Below are 25,106 nucleotides of genomic sequence, written 5' to 3' on the forward strand. Positions count from 1 at the left end.
CTTTGAGTTTAGACAGAAGATTTTCAGAGCCCAGAGACGTTAAACACAAAAGTTGGCTGGTTTTGTTTCCTTGTTCAAACCTCAAAGCAGCTGAGTGTCCCATGGTTTTGGATTTTGTTGTGAGGAAGTTTTTCCTTCAAGAAAAATGGCAGAAGAAAAGCCCAATGACTTTTCTCTTGGATACAGCTAAACAAAACCGCCCTGTAAATAATAGCTGTTGAAACAAGGAACGGTGGAATGTAGAGGACACTGGCAGTTCTTATTTTTGAAATTGGTGCCTCAATACTGTGGTTTTTGGTACATTAGAAATTAACAGAATAGAATGGTCTGTCCTTAGGTATCCTTACTTGTTATTTCTGAGTGCACACAACAGAGAGATACCGAGGGCATAATTCTGATCTCACATCAGTGTAAATCAGGTGTAACAGGTGTGCAGAATCAAGCTGTAAGCAATTGATAGACTAGATCTATACAGAGTAGACTCAGAATAGCTCATCAATTAAAAATAAAGTTTTCCGCCGACTCCACTGGGAGGGCGATTTCTTTGAGAGATAAAAACACACATTTCTTCTGATTGCTATGTTTGTATTTTAAATTGTTCTAAAAATAGTCTGAAGAATTAATTTCCAGTGATGTCTTCACTCTTTTTGACAGCAAAATTGACCCATGTCTAAAAACATTTCCTTCCCCAACCCAAAATACAAAGGCAGTCATCATTTAATCAGATGTAATCACCCTGGGTTATAACTGCAATGGCATGAAAGGCTCATGATAAACCATTGAACACTACCAAAAGGAAGAAAGAGTGTGCCATGGCTGTGTTCTTAATTATAACTGCTTAATAGCTTGGTCACTGCATGTTGAAAAGATTTGGTAAACGTGCGTGGAGGAGGGGAGAGAAGCAAAGCAATGAAAGCCAGATGGCTGAAAAAGAAGGAAATTCTAGGCAATTTTTGCAGCTTTGTTCTCACATACTTTCAGAACTAAACTTTTATTCTTGTGCAACAAAGAACAGCTGAATGGTACAGAACAGATAAACAGTGAAGAAAAAGTGCACAGTTCCAGGAATAACACAAGCTTTTCCTTCCCACCTCTCCCTACCTCCTCTTTCTCAAGCCTGTAGCTCTAATAAGAACAGAGAAGGGACTGTAAGAGCAAATTGATGGACCCAGTACATGGCTGAGGTGTCAAGGCACCATAAGCCAGGCTGGGCACCCACTCAATGCTCAGCGACCACCTCCTTTTTTCTTTTTCCTCTGGTGCTGCCTGTTCTATTTTTGTATAACATAGGACACATTTAAATGTATTGTTTTCTCTTCTGGATGCTGTATTTTTTCCCTGTTTTGTTCTTTCTCATTTCCCAATTGAATTCAAGCTATACAGGAGGAAAAATAATTTATTTTTTTACTTGTTTGGGAATCAGGAGGTGTCAGATTGTTTGTGGGTCAAGGCTACTGTAAGTGAATTCCATCTAGACACTGAAATGAATTAAGCATGTACTAAGGGTCAAACCCTGAGGTACTTCCTCTGACCCATACACAGGTGCTCAGTGTGTGGGGGAGACCATAAGAAGTCTGCCCATCCTACACAGCCAGGCTGAATTGAAGCCTCTCAGTCTGTTCCTTGAAAAACAATTGTGACTTGTGATTTCTTGTTGTGTCATCACTGGTATATTGATATTACAATACAGCGCCACTGGCAGGAAATACCTGTTCTTATTCTCATTGCAGCCATTTCTCAGAAAAAGGCTGAGTTATATCAGGCATTGCCAGTCTTCACTGTCTCTCTGTGCTATTGCCTAGTAGGGGCGGGTAGTAATTAACCATTGAAACAACATACTAAGGGATGTGGCGCACCAGGGTGCTGGAACAACTTGTAGAGTGAGGGTGCTGAGAGCCATGGAACCAACCTGTAAACCCTGTGTATGATGGAAACTACTTCAAGCCAGGGGGTGCAGCAGCACTCCTAGTTCCAGCACCTCTGTGGTGCATGCTCCCTCACTTGAAGTCAAGACTGGCTGTCTTCTACAACATGTTCCAGTTCAACCAGAAGTTCTGGGCATTGTGCAGTAATCACTTGGTGAGGATCTATGGCCTTTGCTATGCAGGAGGTCAAACTAAATCATCCTGATGATCCTGTTTGGCCTTAAAATCTATAAATCTGTGACCTGGAGAACCATTTATCTTCTTTGTAATCTCTGCAAGCATTGTTAACCCTTCTGTTTTCAAGAAGCATCCTGTTTAGTGGCTGTCCGAAAGATATCAAGCGACTGCCATGCCCAAAGCTGCTCATTTTTTAAATTTACCTTCCCAGCTATCCTTGGATATTCATAGCCATCAGTTCTGATTCAATATCAAATGTGTACTCCTGTACATCTTATTCTGTAGCAGTCCCAGTACGCCTACCCAATCATGCCCAGACAGAGACTTCATTTCCAGCACTAAGATTCCTACCAAGAGTCAGGTTACACGTCAACCATGTAACAACTTCCAAATTGTCTGTTTGAATAAAACAGCTTTAGAAACTCCTTTGCAGTTGTTTTTTCCTCAATCCAAATCCTCTAGATTAATAGTCATCTTTTCCTCAGCCATTTTGGTTCTTTAATAACATAGGTTTTTACCCATGGATGTTCTCCTTCACTTCAGCTCGTGTTCAATTCATAGTCCAATATGTTTGTGAAATATTAGAGCACATCTTTAAATAATCTTTGAAAATGACTTCTGGACATTCCACATTTCCCTCTTACTTCTAAGGACATCAGATCACCCTTCTCAGTCAGAGAACCAGATAGTTAGTTAGATGCATTTCTCTGCACAGATCTCATGGTCACAAATCTTGGTACTGACAGCCATGTTAGTATATCCCCAAACTGGAGTATAATTTGATATTTTCCTCATAGAATAGTTTGTGATGAGTTTGTGCTTACACTATGATAGGGTCTTTGTAAGCCATGTAGAGGAAAATTTCTCATTTGCCTTTTCCTGGCACTGTTGATTTCCTGGTTGCAGCCAGCTTGTTTCAGTCTATTTACCTCCACCCCTCTCTTTTCTAGTGCCCACTCTAGTCAGAACCGAATACTTGCTGCCATATAATATTTTTCAATGTTTGAAAGACATGTGCTCTCCGTTTCCCATTTTCTACTTTTACTTCTTATTCTTGGTCTCCTCTTAATTGCCTCAGCAGAAGGAATTCACATTTTTGACTACAAAAGGAATGATTTCCCAACTGTGGCTCTAAAGAGGGAGTCTGCCAAAAATAAAATTGCTTAAGTCCAGTACGTTGCACAACAATGGCCTTTGTTAATTTCAGATTTATTGTGTTATCCTGCAAAATACCTTGCATGATCTCCCAGTTTTAATTTTTTAAAAAACCCATCAGTATGCCTCTGTGAGGCCTAACATGAAGTAGGGTATCTTGGCATCATGTTATCTTCCAATCACAACTCTGTTAAAGCATCTTGTTACTGTAGTAAATTGACGAGTGTCTGATATTTGTGGAATCAATAAAGATTTACTAATGAAAACAGGCAGCTTCCATTAGAAGAACAAATAAAAGCAAACCCAACATACTCTGAAGGAATTATATAATTAATTCAGTCAGTCACATTTATTCATCAAATAAAGGGAGGAAACAGGTTGATTTTCATTTGTAATTGGATCTGGAGTGAAGTACGTTCCCACGAAAAGTGCCAGATTGATAAAACAAAGTGCTCTGTATCCACAAAGTAGGTGCAGCGTGGGAGTAGCAGGATTACTTCCCCACACGTGTTCATCAAACTTTCTTTGAGGATGAGGATGTAGCTCCTTAGGCTCCATTCCCATGAAGTCCTTGGCCTCTCTGCTAACCTAAAGGTTCAACTGTAGTAGTAGATTTTGTCATGTGCACTGTTGCCAGTAGGGACAGGACTAAGACAAACTCACTTCGTACAAACTTCTGAATAGCAGCAGATGTTTACAACTTTTGGTTATTAACGCCCTTGAGAGATATTTGAACCACTTACATAGAGGTGAAGATTTATATTTCATTACAATCACTTGAACCATCTAATTCTCTAAAAGCCTGGTCTACACTACAGAGTTTTGTTGGCAGGAGTCGACGCCTAAATTTGTGTCCCACCCATGGAACACCCCCCCCCCATTCTACTGACACAATAATACCACATCCCGCGGTCTATGCACAAATTTTGGCCTGGTATAAATACGTTGGATAGGGATATGAATTTTTTTTACCGAAATAGTTATACTACTAGAACAACCTCTAGTGTGAACACAGTTATACTGGTATAAAGGTGTCTTGTACCAGTATAGCTTATTCCCCGTCCCATGTGGGAACAGACACTTCTATACAGGTGTAACTGCATCCACACATTAGCTGGGTCATACCACTTTAACTATGCCTATATAGTTAAAGCAATACAAATTTTGTGTGTAGGCAAGGCCTAACAGGCTAATTTCAGGGCACCTGGTAGAAGTGCCTCAGCATAAGTCTACTCATATTCATAATGATACTTCAGCTGCCATCATCCTGGATACCATTAAAGCTGCTGCTTCCAGACCCTCTGAGCAGGATTCGGATCTCATTTGCAGCGCTATATATCCATTGACTTCATCAGCTAGTTCCAGATTTATAGCGGTGTAACTGAGACTGCAATCTGGCTCTCTGCATCTGGAGCAGCTGCACGCATGTGTTTGGATCTCTGTATGCCAGGATGAGGAAAATCAATTTCTATTCCAAAAGACTGAAGTGGTTACTAAACAGAGTATTAGTCCAGCTATGGCAGCATTATCTCAAAGGGAGAATTAAAGAGAGAACACCAGGTTTGGACATGATTTTGGAACAAGCCTCTATGCTGCATTACTACCAACATGTTGCAAAAGGGGCATCAGGATGGGGAGTTCAAATACAAGTAGAGGTTGGGAATTCCAATGCTGTAAATATATTTTTATGATGGAAAAATGTGCAAAAAGACCTGCATGCCTGAAATTGAGAGAGAGACTGTTTGTGCCTGATACTCTAGGGAAATAGTTCAAGAACAGTTCATCCCAGTGCAAATATTATCTCTGTAATGCTGCCAGCCAGGGTCACCGAGAGTTGCATTATCTGTGCTGGTTGCAGAAGTGCAACTGGATAGGGGGTTACTTCAATCTGTAGACCACTTTTTCCAACACAGTTTCATTCGTGAATCTACTCTCTTTGTTCATTTGTTTCGGTAACACCTCCTCTCTCCTTTTTTCTCTGACTCCATTTCAGCACATGCATCCTTCGACTAGATGAGTGTCTTGTTACATGGTGGAATAAAATCTCATGTTGATGAATATTGATCTTTCAGGTTATGAAGTTGAGGCTCTGCTTGTGATTTTTTTTTCCATGCAGCTTACAGACAATTCAAGCTGACACATGGTACATTGTTCATTTTAAAAACATTTCATTGCAGGTTCTAAAACGTGTTTTTCTCCATGAGAAGGAAATGAGTTTCTTGCACTTCTCCCCCACCGATTGAACACTTTCATAGACATTTGCTCTCTAGTATTGGCAGCCTTTTTGTCAATTCACTTTTTACTGGCTGCCTTAATGTTAACTAAAAATGGATCCTTTTGCAAATAGTCATTTTAAAGTCGGGGGTGGTGTTGTGTTGTCCATTTTCACTTTTTCCAGTTAACTTAGTGGAGGGGAAAGGTGTTGGTTTATTTGACCACCATAGAAGGAGATGGAGTCTCTGAAAGACCCCTGCCAAGGGGGATATCAATCGGATTGACAGTTTTGGCAGCTGAAATCCACATTCCATCCAAAAAGCAGATACAGCGTGGACAGCAACCACACAAACTTCCTCATTCTGACTCCTCGAGGAACCACCTCTAGGACAGTATTGTGCTTCACAGTTCCTTTCCCATTCAATCTGTAGCCTTTCTATTTATACTCTGAACAAGAATGCCAAGAGGATGATAGGTTTTGTGGTGTGGACACTTTTCCACTAGGAAACTGGATTTAGACCATTCCTTCATCTTAAAAACCTCAACTCTGTCTCATAGGCCTTGCGCCCTTCTCTGTCATTCCTGTACCTTACATTCATCCTGTACTAGCTGTCTCTCAGTCCTTCACTCTGATGGTGCAAGTGCAGCTCTTGTCATCTGTAATAACAGCCTTGCTGTAAATCTCCTTCACCAGTTCTCCTTCTTTGCTCCTATTTCTACTAATTTCTCTCCCCTGCTGCTCCTATTTTGCATTTTAATTTGTTATTGTGTTATTTAATTATGTAAAATCTTTTGGAATATGTTTTTATGAAAGATGTTAGCAAGGCAAGGTTTTATTGTATTTCACATATACCACTGAACAGCCTTCTAATTTCCGTCACTACTGTTTTGGGTGAGAACCTAGATTTGAATCAGCTAGTTGGGTGTCTCTATTTAACTTAATCTGTCTACCTATTTCTATCATGCTTGTCACCATCATACCTTAGTGCCTCAATTGCTATATTGGGTCACAAAACTCTGTGTAGTAACTATGCGGTTGCCATTTTCTCTCACTGTTGTAACTCGTTGATCTTGTATTTCTGTTGCAAATTCCCTTGTGGTCCATGTGATGTGTGTAATTCTGGCATTGTCCACTAGGAAACCCACATTGTGTGTTAGACTGCATCCATCTATTTGGCTTCTTACACTGGGAAAAGAGGTGTCTCCTAGGGCTCATCAAAATTTTTCCATCTGTACCGTTTTTAATGGAAAATTGTGTCTTCAAATAAAATAATTTTTTTCATGAAAAAAATTCAAATTTCAAATTTTTTTTGTTTTCATCCAAAAAAATTTTACCTGAAATATTTTAGTTTTCATCAAAAAGTCAAAACATGAGCTAATCAGGATGGTCAGTACTGGAGATGCTGCTTCCAGGAGGCAGCAGTACCAGCTCTGTGTAACTTCTCTCCCTCTTTGGCTTTAGAGTTCTTCATCAGTTTTTCTCTATTTTGCTTTGTTATAGAAATATTTCTCCCTCCCACAGTTATTCATAATGAGCTGCAGTGTTCACTGATACTGATAAAACTGCAGAGTTAATGCAGGCCACCTCTGTCTGCTCCCAAAGTAATCTTAGTAAGTCTTTGATATGTCCGTATGCACTGGCTTAAAGAGGCTGAAATGCTGTACAATTATCACTTTTCATAGGTTCTCCTCAGTTATGAGATGGATGCTTTTTGAGATAAAGCATATCTCTTTACCTTGCTCGCAAAGAACCCTAGAACCCACTAGGTTGTACAGAGCAGTTCTGATCCACTGCCAAGACTGGTAATCAAACCACTAGACCTTTAGTCCCTGGGCCTTAGTTTGTCAGATTAGCACTGACATGCTATAAACATGAATGGTTATAATGTTGTTTATGGTTATTATTGTTGTTAATAATAACTTTTTGCATGAATGCAGCCCTTTTTTATCTGAGTTTCAAAGTAGTTTTTCAAACATTAGTGAAACCTCACAACATTTCTCTGAGGTATGTGTGTATTTATTATTAGCCCTGTGTTACAGATGGAGAAACCGAGGCATGGAAATATAAGATTAAAAAATTCAAACTTGGGTGCTTGAAATGAGACCCCAAAATCTATATTTAGACACCTAAATATGTGGCTTGGCTCTTGGAGGTGCTGAGGATCCATAGGTCTTATAGCTAAGGAATGGGAAATATGGGTATTCAGCACCTGTAAAGACAGGCCACTTCTTTAGGTGCTCAAATATGGATTTAGGTTCTTAACTTAAAGCATCCTAGGTTGAAACCAGTATGAGTAAGCAGCCAGGAATAAAACTCAAGAGTCCTGTCTGATCTGATCTAACTATTAGAAGGCAATGCTTTCCTCTGCAGGATTAACGCTAATAGGTTTACAACTGGATCTTGGATTTCCTGTCAGCAATTAAAATCTAACATTGACTAAACTGATTCACCCCCTGATGAATGTTATAACCGAGTGTCCAACAAGCATATATGCACACAGAGAATTGGGTTGCATTGCCACAAATACAAATCAAGCACTGGAATTGAAATCAAAAGAATGTGTGCTATCCCATCAGAGATTTCTCTGCCTCCAGTGTCTGGTGCAGGATGTGTAGGTGAGAGGCAGAGAGAAAAAGCCCAGTATTGATGTAATATGTGATTAATTCAGTCTGATGTTTGTGAATATACACTGTTGCCATGCAGCCCCTGAACAATAAAGAGTGTCTCTATGTGCAGGTACCAGATGTTAAGAGGTAAGAGGCTCACAGACAAACCTCACTCCAAACTGAAGAATGCTTATTTTAAAAATAATAAGTCCTCTTGTATCATTTTCATACGGTTTTAACCAAGTAAAATGAAAACTTCATTTTTTTTATAACTGGGCTGGGAGGTCTTTGCGTAGAAGACTGTTTGCTTTTCTCGTGTGCCGTTCAATTTTCTTGGCATTACTTGAAGGGAAACTGTCAAGATGACAATTGTATATCTTTCAAATTGTTCCGTTCTTATAACATCTCAATTCTAAGAATGTTTTAAAATCTACTTGTTTTTTTGTCATTTCTGCTCCTCATTTATGGCCTGATCCAAAAGACTTCTTTCCATTGGCCTCAAACAGGCTTTGGAGCAGCTAATTCACATTTTTAAACTTCTGCCTATCTAATCTATCTATACCATGCTTATCACCATGGTGTCTGAGCAGTCTAGAGTTTTTTGGCACAATTTTGACAGTGAAACTAGATTTGTCAGTTTCACCTTCTATGAATAGTTAGTTAATAGCTATCATCGCTTTCTAGTTCCCATATCTTTAAAACTATGATCTATGTCTCTGTCTAGGACCTTATACTGGCACCAATCACTATGGTGAATAGATTTTCAGAGTAGCAGCCGTGTTAGTCTGTATTCGCAAAAAAAAAAAGGAGGACTTGAGGCACCTTAGAGACTAACCAATTTATTTGAGCATAAGCTTTCGTGAGCTACAGCTCACTTCATCGAATGCATCCGATGAAGTGAGCTGTAGCTCACGAAAGCTTATGCTCAAATAAATTGGTTAGTCTCTAAGGTGCCACAAGTACTCCTTTTCTTTTTATGGTGAATAGAAGATTATTGAAAACAAAATTAACTGTTTACTATTATTTGTATTGTTGTAGTACCTAGAGCAGGGGTGGGCAAACTTTTTGTCCTGAGGGCCACATCTGGGTTGAGAAATTGCATGCAGGACCATGAATGTAGGGCTGGGGCAGGGGGTTGGGGTGCGGGAGGGAGTGCGGGGTGTGGGAGGGGGTGCGATGTTCAGGAAGGGGCTCAGGGCAAGGGGTTGGGGCAGAGGAGGGGTGTGGAGTGTACGGGGAGGGCTCAGGGCAGGGGGTTGGGGTGCAGGAGGGGTGAGAGGTGCGGCATGGGGCTCAGAGCAGGGAGTTGGGCTGCAGGAGGGTTCCAGGGTGTACAAGGGGGCTCAGGACAGGGGGTTCGGGTGCAGGGGGGGTGCAGCAGGTGTCTCAGGGCAAGGAGTTGGGGTGCAGGGTGCAGGAGGGGATTGGGGTGCGGGCTCCGGCCTGGCACTGCTTACCTGGAGTGGCTCCAGGGTGGCAGCAGCACGCACCGGGGCCAGGGAAGGTTCCCTGCATTCCCTGGCCCCGTGCCACTCCTGGAAGAGGCCGGCACCACGTCCCTGTGGCCCCTGGGGGAGGGGGGGGCAGAGGGCTCTGCGCACTGCTCTTGCCTGTGGGTACCTCCCCCAAAACTCCCATTGGCCGTGGTTCCCCGTTCCCGGCCAATGGGAGCTGCGGGGTGTGGTGCCTGCAGGTGAAGGCAGCGCACAGAGCCCTCTGCTCCCCCTCCCCCAGGGGCCGCAGGGTCATGGTGCCGGCCACTTCCGGGAGCAGCACAGGGCACGCGGCACCACAGGAGTGGCAATTCCGCAGGCCAGATCCAAAGCCCTGATGGGCTGGATCCAGCCCGCGGGCCATAGTTTGCCCACCCCTGGCCTAGAGGCTCCAATCAAGATCAGAGTCCCATTGTGCTAGGTACTGTACAAACAAGTAGTCAGAGACAGTCCCTGCCTCAAAGAACATAGTCTAAGGGTATGTCTACACTATGAAATTAGGTCGAATTTATAGAAGTCGGTTTTTTAGAAATTGGTTTTATATATTCGAGTGTGTGTGTCCCCACAGAAAATGCTCAAGTGCATTAAGTGCATTAACTCGGCGGAGCGCTTCCACAGTACCGAGGCTAGAGTCGACTTCTGGAGCGTTGCACTGTGGGTAGCTATCCCACAGTTCCCGCAGTCTCTGCTGCCCATTGGAATTCTGGGTTGAGATCCCAATGCCTGATGGGGCTAAAACATTGCCGCGGGCGGTTCTGGGTGCATATCGTCAGGCCCCCATTCCCTCCCTCCCTCCGTGAAAGCAAGGGCAGACAATCGTTTCGTGCCTTTTTTCCTGAGTTACCTGTGCAGGCGCCATACCACGGCAAGCATGGAGCCCGCTCAGGTAACTGTCACCATATGTCTCCTGGGTGCTGGCAGATGCGGTACTGCATTGCTATACAGTAGCAGCAACCCATTGCCTTCTGGCAGCAGACGGTGCAATAGGACTGGTAGCTGTCATCGTCATGTCTGAGGTGCTCCTGGCAGGAGCAGGACTTGACCAGGTCATTCTCTTTAGTCCTGCAGTCAGTCCTATTGAACCATCTTATGGTGAGCAGGCAGGTGATACGGATTGCTAGCAGTCCTATTGCATCATCTTCTGCCGGGCAGCCATGAGATGTGGATGGTATGCAGTCCTTCTGCACTCTCTGCTGCCAGCCAAAGATGTAAAAGATAGATGGAGTGGATCAAAACAAGAAATAGACCAGATTTGTTTTGTACTCATTTGCTTCCCTCCCTCCCCCGTCTAGGGGACTCATTCCTCTAGGTCACACTGCAGTCACTCACAGGGAAGGTGCAGCGAGGGAAGGTCTAGCCACGTATCATTTCTTATTGGAACCCTCCTTGAAGTCCTGCCTGAAATACTCCTTGATGTAAAGCCACCCCCCTTGTTGATTTTAGCTCCCTGAAGCCAACCCTGTAAGCCATGTCGTCAGTCGCCCCTCCCTCCATCAGAGCAACGGCAGACAATCGTTCCGCGCCTTTTTTTCTGAGCGGACGCCATACCAAGGCAAGCATGGAGGCCGCTCAGCTCACTTTGGCAATTAGGAGCACATTAAACGCCACATGCATTATCCAGCAGTATATGCAGCACCAGAACCTGGCAGAGCGATACCTGGCGAGTAGGCGACGTCAGCGCGGTCACGTGAGTGATCAGGACATGGACACAGATTTCTCTGAAAGCATGGGCCCTGCCAATGCATGCATCATGGTGCTAATGGGGCAGGTTCATGCTGTGGAACGCCGATTCTGGGCTCGGGAAACAAGCACAGACTGGTGGGACCGCATAGTGTTGCAGGTCTGGGACGATTCCCAGTGGCTGCGAAACTTTCGCATGCGTAAGGGCACTTTCATGGAACTTTGTGACTTGCTTTCCCTGCCCTGAAGTACATGAATACCAAGATGAGAGCAGCCCTCACAGTTGAGAAGCGAGTGGCGATAGCCCTGTGGAAGCTTGCAACGTCAGACAACTACTGGTCAGTTGGGAATCAATTTGGAGTGGGCAAATCTACTGTGGGGGCTGCTGTGATGCAAGTAGCCCACGCAATCAAAGATCTGCTGATATCAAGGGTAGTGACCCTGGGAAATGTGCAGGTCATAGTGGATGGCTTTGCTGCAATGGGATTCCCTAACTGTGGTGGGGCCAGAGACGGAACCCATATCCCTATCTTGGCACCGGAGCACCAAGCCGCTGAGTACATAAACCGCAAGGGGTACTTTTCAATAGTGCTGCAAGGTCTGGTGGATCACAAGGGATGTTTCACCAACATCAACGTGGGATGGCCGGGAAAGGTGCATGACGCTCGCATCTTCAGGAACTCTGGTCTGTTTCAAAAGCTTCAGGAAGGGACTTTATTCCCAGACCAGAAAATAACCGTTAGGGATGTTGAAATGCCTATATGTATCCTTGGGGACCCAGCCTACCCCTTAATGCCATGGCTCATGAAGCCGTACATAGGCAGCCTGGACAGTAGTCAGGAGCTGTTCAACTACAGGCTGAGCAAGTGCAGAATGGTGGTAGAATGTGCATTTGGACGTTTAAAGGCGCGCTGGCGCAGTTTACTGACTCGCTTAGACCTCAGTGAAACCAATATTCCCACTGTTATTACTGCTTGCTGTGTGCTCCACAATATCTGTGAGAGTAAGGGGGAGACGTTTATGGCGGGGTGGGAAGTTGAGGCAAATCGCCTGGCTGCTGGTTACGTGCAGCCAGACACCAGGGTGGTTAGAAGAGCACAGGAGGGTGCGGTACGCATCAGAGAAGCTTTGAAAACAAGTTTCATGACTGGCCAGGCTACGGTGTGAAAGTTCTTTGTTTCTCCTTGATGAAACCCCCCACCCCTTGATTCACTCTACTTTCCTGTAAGCTAACCACCCTCACTCCTCCCTTTGATCACCGCTTGCAGAGGCAATAAAGTCATTGTTGCTTCACATTCATGCATTCTTTATTCATTCATCACACAAATAGGGGGATGACTACCAAGGTAGCCCAGGAGGGGTGGTGGAGGAGGGAAGGAAAATGCCACACAGCACTTTAAGCACAGCACTTTAAAAGTTTACAACTTTAAAATTTATTGAATGCCAGCCTTCTTTTTTGGGGGGCAATCCTCTGTGGTGGAGTGGCTGGTTGGCCGGTGGCCCCCGCACTGCGTTCTTGGGCGTCTGGGTGTGGAGGCTATGGAACTTGGGGAGGAGGGCGGTTGGTTACACAGGGGCTGTAGTGGCAGTCTGTGCTCCAGCTACCTTTGCTGCAGCTCAGCCATACACTGGATCATACTGGTTTGATCCTCCAGCAGCCTCAGCATTGAATCCTGCCTCCTCTCATCACGCTGCCACCATATTTGAGCTTCAGCCCTGTCTTCAGCCCACCACTTACTCTCTTCAGTCCGCCACTTACTCTCTTCAGCCCGCCACCTCTCCTCCCAGTCATTTTGTGCTTTCCTGCACTCTGACATTATTTGCCTCCACGCATTCGTCTGTGCTCTGTCAGTGTGGGAGGACAGCATGAGCTCAGAGAACATTTCATCACGAGTGCGTTTTTTTTTTCTTTCTAATCTTCACTAGCCTCTGGGAAAGAGAAGATCCTGTGATCATTGAAACACATGCAGCTGGTGGAGAAAAAAAAAAGGGACAGCGGTATTTAAAAAGACACATTTTATAAAACAGTGGCTACAGTCTTTCAGGGTAAACCTTGCTGTTAACATTACATACATAGCACATGTGCTTTCGTTATAAGGTCACATTTTGCCTCCCCCCACCGTGTGGCTACCCCCTCAACCCTTCCCTCTCCCCGTGGCTAACAGCGGGGAACATTTCTGTTCAGCCACAGGCAAACAGTCCAGCAGGAACGGGCTCCTCTGAGTGTCCCCTGAAGAAAAGCACCATATTTCAATCAGGTGACCATGAATGATATCTCACTCTCCTGAGGATAACACAGAGAGATAAAGAACGGATGTTGTTTCAACGCCAACAAACATACACTGCAATGCTTTGTTGTACAATGTTTCCCGAGTACATGTTACTGGCCTGGAATGGTAAAGTGTCCTACCATGAAGGACGCAATAAGGCTGCCCTCCCCAGAAACCTTTTGCAAAGGCTTTGGGAGTACATCCAGGAGAGCTGCGAATGCCAGGGCAAATTAATCCTTTCACATGCTTGCTTTTAAACCATGTATAGTATTTTAAAAGGTACACTCACCGGAGGTCCCTTCTCCGCCTGCCGGGTCCAGGAGGCAGCATTGGGTGGGTTCGGGGGGTACTGGCTCCAGGTCCAGGGTAAGAAACAGTTCCTGGCTGTCGGGAAAACCGGTTTCTCTGCTTGCTTGCTGTGAGCTATCTACAACCTCATCATCATCTTCTTCTTCTTCTTCTTCATCCCCAAAACCTGCTTCCGTGTTGCCTCCATCTCCATTGAAGGAGTCAAACAACACGGCTGGGGTAGTGGTGGCTGAACCCCATAAAATGGCATGCAGCTCATCATAGAACAGGCATGTTTTGGGCTCTGACCCGGAGCGGCCGTTCGCCCCTCTGGTTTTCTGGTAGGCTTGCCTCAGCTCCTTAAGTTTCACGCGACACTGCTTCGGATCCCTGTTATGGCCTCTGTCCTTCATGCCCTGGGAGATTTTGACAAAGATTTTGGTGTTTCGAAAACTGGAACGGAGTTCTGATCGCACGGATTCCTCTCCCCATACAGCGATCAGATCCCGTACCTCCCGTTCAGTCCATGCTGGAGCTCTTTTGCTATTCTGGGACTCCATCATGGTCACCTCTGCTGATGAGCTCTGCATGGTCACCTGCAGCTTGCCACGCTGGCCAAACAGGAAATGAGATTCAAAAGTTCACAGTTCTTTTCCTGTCTACCTGGCCAGTGCATCTGAGTTGAGAGTGCTGTACAGAGCGGTCACAATGGAGCACTCTGGGATAGCTCCCGGAGGCCAATACCGTCGAATTGTGTCCACAGTACCCCAAATTCGACCTGGCAAGGCCGATTTAAGCGCTAATCCACTTGTCAGGGGTGGAGTATGGAAATTGATTTTAAGAGCTCTTTAAGTCGAAATATAGGGCTTCATCGTGTGGACGGGTGCAGGTTTACATCGATTTAACGCTGCTAAATTCGACCTAAAGTCCTAGGGTAGACCAGGGCTAAGACAGACAACGGGTGAAAGAACAGAAGTATCATTATACCCATTTTACAGATGCAGAATTGAGGCACAGAACCATTGACCCTGAACCAGCAAAGCACTTAAGCACTTGTGTACTCCCATGGAAGTCAATAGGACTTGTCACATGCTTAAAGTCCAGTATGTGCTGAGGTGTTTTGCTGAATCAGCATTGGAGTTTGTGGCAGAGCCAGGAATTGACCCCAGATGTCCTGAGACTCTATCCAGTTCTGCAAGGCCATAATTTCTGTTACTTTTCTTTCAATCTAAAAATAAAAAACACCACCCTTTTATTGAAATTATTTTAAAGGGCCATTTAAAACTTTCCATTCATATTAGGTTCTGTAAAACTTAAAAGTTGAATGTAAACCTTTGGGTCCTCTCCCATTCCAAGCTGTAGGCCCTTGCACAACTAAAAATGCCTTGTAACATGATGAAGATGTTTGGTTTAGGGACTGCAGGCAAAAGTCCCATTGACTGTGCTGGGAGCTTTTCCTGTGTAGCAGCTACAGAACCAGACTCTTAATTTAGAGCAGCTCTAAGTTACTATCTACCTGTGCTTCTGCTTTAGAAACTACTTATTCAGTTTCACATTATGAGTAATAATAATAATATAGTATAATTAATGCCCAAATTATGAATGAAGGTTTGCAGAGTAAAGGCATTTTCTGGTGCATTAGCTCTTTTGCTGCTATATTTGAGTTGTCTGTATCTCTATCCTGTTCTCTTTCTTCTGCAAATTGCTGAGCACTCTGGTCCTCAGTTTACTCAGTGGGACTGCTCACATGCCTGAAGTTAAGCACAGACTTAAGTACTTGGCTCGATCAGGCTTAAATTTGGACAATGAATGCATTCAGGAAACTCACAGTCTGTTCATGGACAATTTAAAAAATAGAAAAAAAGGTGGAATTAGTCAAATTATTCATTACAGATTATTTGTCCACCTCCGTGCAGGAGCTGATCTCTAGATTTCCTAAATGGATGGTTTTTCTGTGCACATAATTTGTCTTGAAATTGTAATTTTTCAGACTTTATAACATCCATCACACCATACATCACTACTCCCCTTTTATTCTTTAACACTTATTAGAGATACATGACACTTATTGCTTTTGATTTTCAGGGCTTTGCATGGACATTTTGTCCAGTTCCGATGTACCTCTGAAGCTGCATACACGTGAACCCATAACCTCAAAATAAAATGTATTGGAAACTGCACCTTTTGACCATTTCATTGCAGAACCAGCCCAGGTTCCATACAAGGACTGATGGCTGTCTTTATGTGTATTGTACAGCTCCAAGTGTATTGTCAGTGTTGAGCAAATACGAAATAATAATAAAGATCTGCAGGAAAGTGGCCTACCTTCACTTGAAAGGATCATAAACTTCTAAGAAAACTGGTCCGTTTTGAGTTTGTAATGATACAGAATCAGGTGTTTCAGTTTTGTCATAAACTTTGCACACACCTAGCAACGGCAATAATCAGGATGTATTATTTTGATTGTCATCTGCATACTCTGCAGTTCCATAGGAACCTTTGAAAATAAACCTCCTTTCATTTACGCTCATTTGCAAAGTGTAACTATGGGAAAAAATCCCAAACACATCAAGCGCTGTGAATAGTCTTTTTCCCCTCTATTTTCCCTTCCTCTTTTCAGCAATCTCTGAATGCCTTTGTTTTTCTGTAACAGTATTAACAGTTTTTCTTCAGCCAGTTCAAAAGTTCAGTGTGGCGTATGTATGCAAGTCCATGCAAAGGTCAAAAGCTTTCTGCTTCTGGTCCTTGTGAGGTATGGTCGCTGAAATCTTTTAGGCGTCTCATTTGTGTTTTAAAATATAAAACTGCTTTCCAGGAGTTAAGTGGGGTGGGGAAAGGTTTTGGGGAGGTTACTTGTTTCAGGCATTGCCCTTACAGGTAAACTAATAGACCTACAGCAAGCACAGCTGAATGGCTTGATGTACACACATCCAAAGTTTTCTGTGGGAAAAGCTGGAATGGCATTGCAGTTCTGCTGCTACTTACTGATATTGCTTTGGGCACTGGCAGATGTGCGGGGGAGGAGAGACAAAGAGTGTGTTTCAAACAAAGATCATGCAATCTTTCTCTTTGGCTTTCAGGAAACAATAGAGAGAGTACAAAGCCAAAACTGTCAGCTGGTCTGTCAACTAGCAAGAATAAATATTCCTTATAGCTTTTTATATATTATTTTATTCTAACTGCCACAGTCAGTTCCAGTTAAACAAACCTCTCTCTGTTCAGTTCCTGACCCTTCAAATACTTTATTCATGTGTATAAGTGACTGTAAGATCAGACCTTAACTGACTATAATAATTCAGTACTGTTACCAGCAACAGGATCTGAGTTATGCCCACAGCCATGCGGTGAAGAGATGTTGTGCTATCTAATCTAACCCTAATATAGCAACTTTCACCATAGTGTCATGAGAGCAGCCATTCTTCAGATGAGTCTCTAAACTCATCAGGTGCCTATCACTGGTGGTTCAAGTGTAAGTTAAGATCCCATGACATCTCAGAAAGAACAGGAGTTAACCCTTTGTCCTAACCAGTATTCTCTATTTTTGTAAAACAGGTTTTAATGCCCAAGGCTAGCTCAGGGGGAGTATAATCGTTGCCTATGTAGCCATTCTGAAGTACCAGTCTTTAACTCATCCTTATAAAGGACTTTGAAATATCTGCAGTTTGACAGACACATATATAATTACACAGCAAATAACCAGATTAAAAGAACATTATCAAGATTTCAAAGTCAAGGATTCGAAAGTTAGGAAATGCCAGAATTAAGATTGCTTGCACAACCTTAATTGAGCCCCCTTGTGCATATGAATTATGATAAAGTCTTTAATTGCGTGATCAAATGATATATTTTCCACATGCCCCTTGCCTCACTGAAGCACAGAATAGATGATGCTCATTTAATCAGCAGCTATTCGATATTGTCTTTCTCCCCATTGTTCAGTGTGTGGCTCCAAATCTTATTTACTGCACACTATTCAAACCCTGTTCTGAAGACAGAATTATTAGTTTCCTTATGGCCTTCACTATGGTGTTCATCACTATAGTATCTGAGTGCTTCACAAACATAAATTTATTTTCACAACACCCCTGTGAGAAGAGGGGAGTTGTTACCCCCATTTTACAGATGAGGAATTGAGACACACAGATATTAAGGTTCCCTAATTTTGGGTGCCCTATATGAGACTCCTAGAACCTGGTTTTTCAGAGTATGTAGCATTATTTTGCATTTTATATGTTCAAAGCACAACTCTGATTGACTTCATTTGCAGCTGTGAGTGCTCAGCATTTCTGCAAATCAGACTCCACGATCTGAGGTCAAGCTCAGAAAATGAGGAACACACTATTAGTGACCACCTATCAGAAGTTTGATTTAAGTGAATTCGCTGGCATCAAATAAGAACTCCGGGGCAGAGACAGGGATAGAATCCGATTCCCTAGGGCATCATTCAGCTGCCTTAACCACAAGACCATCCTTTCTTTTCCTGAAATCCCCTGCCTCATTCACTACACACCTTCCAATTTCTGCAACAAATGAAACAGGGCTCCTACAAACAACAGTCTTCTTCACCACACAAAACCGATTTATCCCCAGAGGAGGCCCATCCAGTGCACTGAATGAGGCAGGGGTCCTGTGGAAAAATAGTATTTTAAAAATCTAGAAAATTACACACACATGCATTAAAAGAACATTATCAAAAGTTTGGGACAGTTTTATAAGCAACTGAAAAAATAGGGTCTTATAATGGGAAGTGTTAGGCAGTTCTAGTAATAATAGTGTTGAAACCAACCTGTCCATACTAAACATTCTGTGATAATTTTCTGTGATGTTATCACTGATCTTTGTCCTTTTTCATTGGTAGGTTGTAAATACTACTGATTATCCACATAACTCCTGCTTTTTCTGGTTATTCAGACCTCCCCGTTAAGGACCAAGTTCTGTTCTCACTTATACCCCTGAAACGCTATTAAAGTCAGTGAGGTTGCACAAGTGTAAGCAAAGGAAGAATTTGACCCCATATTTCCTGATCTCCTCTAAGACTCTCCCATTTGGAGTCAATGGAGAAAATTGAACAAGCCAGTGTTACACATAGGTGAAACTTTCAACAGAAAAATTTAAATGCTGCAAAGGCAAATCTTTTCTTCCTATCGAAAAATGACGTTATTCTTTGTATAAAGAAACAAACATCCTCTTCTGCAGAAACCAAGAGTTAGGAAGTGTTACTGTGGCACTCTAGCCACTTGGATGTGAACTGTCAACAGAAACATTTATACCAAAACAAACAGCGAGTTGCTGGAGGCAACAGCTACTAACCACTCTTGAAGACAAGAAATTTTGGCAGCTGATATAATGAGCCCTGTATCAAAATAGATCCATGAGGAGGAAAATGCCTTCTTTTTAGCATCCAACTCAAATATCTTAGTCTAAGATGTTCAGTGGACAGAGGGTAGCTGATATCCACATTAATTTTGATTGACAACTTTATAGGGAAATCTGATTTAATACTCTCATTTGTAAGGGAAGCATACTGGATTAGCCGAACTGGCTGCCAGATGTCAATTGTTGTTCAAAAGAAATAGAGCTACTGGTTCATTGATCAGACTTACTGGCCTTGAATGTGTTATGGTCAGGAAAGTGACTATGTAAAAATGGCAACTTCTTACTCAGTCTGTGCTCCATGTTATATAGGGTTATTTTGTTGACAAAAACAAGTTTTTATTATTGCCACTAGCTCTGCAGAGCCAAACCAGCTAGAGAAGGGTGAGCTGGATTTCACCAGCAAATGGGCATCTAAGTTCCAACTACAGAATCTTTATTGTTTCTGATGGTGTACAAAGCATAGCCTCTGCTGGTGTCAAATGACAGAGCCCTGTTGACAGATCTGGCCCAGTAAGAGCACGCTGTGGCTTTTGGGTCCCACTCTGAGCAGCTCAGCCCTGTCATTTGGAGGAGGGAATCTTTTTACTTGTAACCTGAACAATTTGATGGAGACATAATTGTAAGAAAGAAAAAACAAATATAGAACCTAGCCTTCTCATAGAACCAGAAGAGTTGGAGATGGAATGTATCTGCTACTTTATCTAGTCCATCTCCTTGCCAGTGCAGGGTGGTTCTGGATAGTGCATTTATTAGTGCAGTGTTCTATCTAACTTTAATGTGCTCGACGTTCGGACTCCCACCATTTCCATGTGGCTGCTGATCTCAGTTTAATTCAGCTCTGTATTGTCATGGGCGGAATAACTATTGTGATTTGTGAGGTTAAATGGCTCTCTAAATGATTCCCTCCTGCTCCTTCTACAGCTTTTAATCAGTCTTCCTTCAGTTTCTACCTGTGTCCCATTCAGAGTCTCCAACTTCCGTGTCTCTCCTGATGATCATTTCCTTTGGTTTCTATCTTGTTTTGCTTCCTCTGTGACAGATTCTTCCGCCTTAGTATTGCCCTACTCCCACACCGTCTGATTTCAGTGGGACTACACAGGAAGGAAAGTATGACTCAATATTAGGAAAGGTGGCAGAATCCAGCCCTCATGTCTTCCATACATAAATAGGAGCATTCAAGGCTAGCCCTAGTGTTTTGGGGAAGGTTGATGAGATTACATTTTGGGCTGCTATCATGAACATAAGATTCCTTTTTAATAATGTGTGTGTAAGTCAGAGCCTTAAGTCAGTCACTGGCTTCCTGTGGTGTGGGGCCCAGCTATTTTTGCTGGGGTCTGTGCATAGTTGACCATGTTAGTAAATGTGTTCAACAGTCAGTTCCCTAAATTAACCTGTGGGGATGGGGCGGGACCCAGCTGCAAGAAAGTTTTGTGTTTATTGTGATGAACGTAAGGGTATTTTTAAGGGCTAAATTCAGCCCAGGTTTATACTGGCACCTACAGTCCCTCTATTGATACAGAGGCGACATTTGTAGCTGTCGGCATCCAGCCAGTGACTCGGAACACTAATGGTGCCATCCTGCTGCCATTCATGAAGGCAATGGCATTTCCCACCCACAACAGCAAGTCATTAGGAATCCTACAACCTAATCTCCTGTCAGAGATTCCTCCCCAATGCGCCAGCAGCATTTACACTGATGAAATTGTTGCTAGATTATTCCTCCCTGCCCTTCCACAAAAGAGCCAATCTGTTTTAGCATGTTCTATCTTGAGGCTCTTTAGCCTCAAGTGCTCCAGCCAGCAATAACCCTTTTTTTGTGAGGCAGAAATGTTTTCACGGGACAGCAGGCTGCTGAGAGCATTTGACTTGAATTTACAATACAAAACAACAATAACCAATCAGTGATTCTGTTTAGCTTTTTAATTCAGACATGAGGATGCTGCGGGGGAGGAAGGGCAAAAGAACCCAAACTAATCTGAAAGTGAAGCTTCAGCGGTTTCCATTCACTCATAGCTTCTCCAGTCCAGCTATCATTGGGATAGGAAGTAGATGATGCTGTTTTCATTGTACGCTCAAGGCTTCCTCTTTCTGCCCCTTCTCAGGTGGGAGATTGGGAAATGGAGCTCCTGCAGTCTCACCTGTGGAGTTGGTCTGCAGACTCGAGATGTCTTCTGCTCTCACCTCCTCTCAAGAGAGACGAATGAGACGGTGATTTCGGCAGATGAGCTGTGTCATAAACCCAAGCCCACCTTAGTGCAAGCCTGCAATCGCTTTGACTGCCCACCATCCTGGTACCCTACACAATGGCAACAGGTAAGAGGGTGCCCCTAATTCATTGTATCCCATCTGATGCTCATGAAACAGACTGATCTAGTTTAGTCAGTGATACATAGTCGTTCAGTGTAGGCAAGAAGATTAATTTATCACACAGGGCAGCATGGTAAGTTCATTTAAAAAATGAAACATAGATGTCTGTCTTGAAGATCCCAGGACAGTGGTATCTTGTTATCTCATCTTAAACAAGGTCAATATAAAAACAAAGAGACAGAGAATTTTTTTTCACTAAAGTGATTTTTATTAATTTTTAATTACAATTTTCACAAATAGATATTGACTATTACTGCCTCTGAATCCGCTTCAGATCCAAAAGATCATAAATCAGAGTCACGAGGAATGAAAAGAGGTGCCACCACCATTCAATTCTTCGCTGCCATCATACGGCTTTCGGGGTCCATAGGAGTCGAGCTATACAGAGATTGTATTGAGACCAGATGTGGGAGGAGAGAATGACGAGAACAAGTTTGTGGGCACTCCTTGAAAATGAAAGAAATACTTTAGTTGTGGAGAGATCTGTCCCCTAATGATTAAGGGTGAGATTTTTCAAAGTCACAAACGGCCATTCAGTCTTAGTGACTTTCAGTGGTAGTTGGGTGCCGAGTTGCCTTCTGTCTAAAAAGCTACTTCTAAATTGTGTGATATTTTGGGTCAGTGTTTTTGGAAGGCAATTGGAAGATCTGTTTTAGATCACTACTGAAATGAATTTGTTGCCATCTAGATGCAAAAGAAAACTCTGAGCTTCTTGACATAACTGAGAGTACTTGAGTTAGGTGTAATCCTGCACAACAAGAGGTCTTGCGGGTCAGGACTGACTGTGAAATTCACTCCCCAACAGAGAGGCCAGAAAAAAGGCCAATGCACCACTTACCTCAAAATATGTTCAAAATGTTCAAAATATGGTTTGGATAGGATTTAAGTGATACATCTGCCTTTTGCTGGCCCTCTGTATGTGGGTTAATTTTGCCCAATAGGAAATGAGTGGGAGTTTTACCCAGTACTTTCCCATGCTATGCCTGGCTCCAGCTGTAATGTATGCCACTTTTTTAAAAGCCAGTTGAGTTAGATGACATGTTAATATATTCACCTAGTGGTGCTATTAAACTCGTACGGCAGTAATACATGAGGGAGCTCCGGGCTTATGCAGCCATCTTGGCAACAAGTCTCTGATTTAGTGTGCTCTTTTGCTAAAACCACACAGCATGAGTCCTTCCTTTCTCTTGAAAAAGACTCAACGTTATCTACACATTTAAAATATGAAGGGGTGTGTGTGTGTGTGTGTGTGTGTGTGTATATATATATATTACACACATATTTTTAAATGTGTCTATCCAACACCCTGGACATACATACTGTAACTATAAACTACATCCAAAAAACTACATTAAAAGAATGCTAGGGTGGCAAAGTCAAGTGCCCCAAAAGTTAGGAAATGCCAGATTTAAAGTTGCCTGTGCCTACACAAAAACATATAACAAGTTCTTGCAGAGTACAAACTGCTCTAATGTAGTTGAGAACTATCAGAATATCAGTATGCTGCAGTCCTATCTACATTAGGACATTGAGGAGGCTGGTTTTTGGAAGCAGGCTTTAAAACTGAGGCCCTATCTGCACTCTAGGGCCTTTTTGTAAGAGTAAGAGTTTCCTCTGATGTCCCTCGCTGTGAGTTCTCTTACTCTTCACTGTTGTGGAGTGTACAGTGCACTGGTTGGCTTCCGGAACAGAGCATACAATGGTAGAAAGGACACCCAGAGTTAGATGGTGATGGCTCCAGGTGTCGGCAGCTACTTCTCCTTTGGGGAAGCCACAACTGGCCAGTGCCTCCCTCACGATATGGGGTACAGGATCTGGCCTGACAGGTGGGGTATGTGCTGTTTCAGCTTATCTCCCAGGGAACCTCCACTGGCGGACTCATGTGAAGGTCTGGCCACAGTTTAAAGCTGCAGAACTTTCTATGAAGAGTTCAAACACGGCCTGCCCTGACTCAGGGCGAATCCCCCTCGCAGGTTGCAGGGGAGGGTTCATTTCCAGCAGAGGTGAAGCAAGCCCCTATCGGAGCACACACCTTTCCCACAGCAAGATAGGCTGCAATTTCCCTATAAGCATTTTATCTAAAGTAGAATTTACATAGGGTGAAATCTACTACTGTGCAGGGCCCATGCAAAGTTGATGAATCACTTAGCGCTTGTCTACTTTAACACTTAGTTTGTGGCAAGCTGGGTTGTGAATCTACCCTGCACTAGCCTGCCATGATCTAGCTGTCCATGTGGACCTTGCTTATGCACATTAGCAGTTCGAAATCCTCTTTGGAACAGAACTGGATCAAAGCGCATTAACGAACTGTTAACATGCGTCAGCAGGGTCCACCACAGCTACAGCATGGCAGGCTAGTGCAGGGTAGATTCACACCCCATCTTGCCACAGGCTAATTGTTAGTGTGGACAAGCCCTAAGGTCCCACATCAGCCCTTAAGGTGCCACACAGGCCCTTGTGCTTGCCTCCTGACTAGTTGTGAATTTTGCCCATGTAATGTCTATGGTTCTGCTTTTCATAGCAGTCCCTCCTGGTAATTTTTAAACAACAAAAGTTTTAACCTACAACGGTTCAGGAATGATATTTTCTTCTCTGAGGCTATTTGTTTGTTAAAGGAAGATGGTCTGAATTAGATGCGTTTAAAAGCCCCAATGTCCTTGGCAAATAAAGTCCCGATAATCATCAACGCCTGTAAGATTCCGAATGATTAAAAATACATCCTTATAAATTCAAGACTATATTTATTTTAAAAATGCTGTGTCCCTAGGATCGAGCCATTAGGATGTTTATCTTGTTTTCAGTAGTGCGTTTCTGAAGGAAAGTGGATATAAGTATTCGTTTTTTACAAGCCCTAGTAAATATCTGCTCTACAGGGATCAAGTGGGAGATGTCACATTAATAAATCTTAATCTCTTTTGGTTTTATTACTGAATAAAGGCCAAAGTCTCAGGCCTGTCCCTCTCTGTGGGTGCTTAGTGCTGTCCTGTCACTAAGGTTACTCTGGGACAATTGCCTGACCTAGATCAGCACTGGAAAACCACTGCCCTCCTCAGACTTTTCCAAGCTACTTTTCTCCTTCTTTTAAAATGTCTTTTTAAATTTAAGAAGTGGCAGGCTTTAGGAGCCAGCTGGATCCTGCAGAGCTGCTGGCAGGAAAATGCCTGCTCTAGGCTCCCATCGCAGCTGCTCTGCCTTGCTACGGAACCATAGAAGCAAGTCATTTTATACAGTAAAAACCATGCTTGAAGGCTAGACTGTGTAGGGGGCAATGCAGCTCTGCATTGCTGCAGGAGGAACTTGGGCGGAGGGTTGAGGTGTCCTTAGGAGGTGCAGTATCTTCCCGAATGCCCCAGTGGGCAGGGAGAACTGCATACGCAGCACCATCCCTCAGAACTTTCAGCCAGCTCCATGAACTGGCAAAGATGGGGCACAGAGGCATTGCCCCACCTTCTTTCTCCACACCTCTCTGTTCTCCACAGTTTGTGCACCACTCCCTGGGGAAGAAGGATTAGCAGCACGGTGGCCCCCCAGGACTTACCCAGTGTGCCTGCGTA

The 25,106-nt window shown here is 43.4% G+C and overlaps 1 protein-coding gene across 1 annotated transcript in view; it reads left to right on the top strand.

Annotated features, from left to right (window-relative positions):
- The window catches only part of ADAMTSL1 (ADAMTS like 1), a 268,482-nt gene that overhangs the window by 161,792 nt on the left and 81,584 nt on the right, over nucleotides 1–25,106 (top strand). Inside the window, exon 16 of the mRNA XM_073345470.2 lies at nucleotides 21,288–21,498. Within this exon, the coding sequence (XP_073201571.1) occupies nucleotides 21,288–21,498 (211 nt within the window). The remainder of the gene's footprint in view (nucleotides 1–21,287; nucleotides 21,499–25,106) is intronic.

Source organism: Lepidochelys kempii, chromosome 5 (genome assembly GCF_965140285.1).
Source record: "Lepidochelys kempii isolate rLepKem1 chromosome 5, rLepKem1.hap1, whole genome shotgun sequence".
In the NCBI taxonomy this organism is placed as follows: domain Eukaryota; kingdom Metazoa; phylum Chordata; order Testudines; family Cheloniidae; genus Lepidochelys; species Lepidochelys kempii.